The sequence below is a fragment of the Mesitornis unicolor genome, unplaced genomic scaffold (assembly GCF_000695765.1).
Source record: "Mesitornis unicolor isolate BGI_N332 unplaced genomic scaffold, ASM69576v1 scaffold9648, whole genome shotgun sequence".
NCBI lineage: Eukaryota > Metazoa > Chordata > Aves > Mesitornithiformes > Mesitornithidae > Mesitornis > Mesitornis unicolor.
Genome location: NW_010203849.1, coordinates 27651 through 28137, shown reverse-complemented (window position 1 = coordinate 28137; position 487 = coordinate 27651). Strand labels below are relative to the sequence as shown.

The following is a 487-nucleotide window of genomic DNA, read 5'->3' as shown; positions in this document are numbered from 1 at the left end:
ATAAAAAGAATCAGAGAATGTTTATTCCAATTATTTTCACAATAAGAAACAACAAATGCTAAACGTGCACGTGCTGTTATTTCTCATAGCTTGATGATCTTACGGCTTCTGTTGTATTTCATTCTTTTAGGCCTTTCTCTGAGATCTGCCCGTTGCATAGCCATACGTATTAGATGACTTTGGGACTTGCTTTACATCAACGATGAAGGGATTATCTAGCAGCCGTAGTCATCATCATGGGGTTGCCTGTGACCCTCCGTGTGACAGTCTGCCACACCACCCAGACAGGAAGCCATATTTGTTAAACCCAGTGGACCCCCATCCTGCAGACCACCCTTACTACACTCAAAGGAACTCTTTTCAGGCAGAGTGCATGGTGCCCTACAATGATCAGATTGCCAGCAGCACGTTTCCCCGGAGGCATTACAATTCACATCATGAACTCAAGGACGAGTGTGCTCTGGTTCCCCACGGAACTGCCAACAAG

General features: G+C 45.4%; 1 protein-coding gene across 1 annotated transcript in view; it reads left to right on the top strand.

The window, feature by feature from the left end:
• Positions 1-202: 202 nt before the first annotated feature.
• LOC104545672 (disks large-associated protein 1-like) overlaps positions 203-487 on the top strand; it is a gene marked incomplete at its 3' end in the record, with an annotated part of 16176 nt that continues 15891 nt past the window's right edge. The window contains 1 exon segment of the mRNA XM_010190866.1: positions 203-487. This exon segment is cut by the window's right edge and continues 678 nt beyond it. Coding sequence (XP_010189168.1) covers positions 203-487 — 285 coding nt within the window.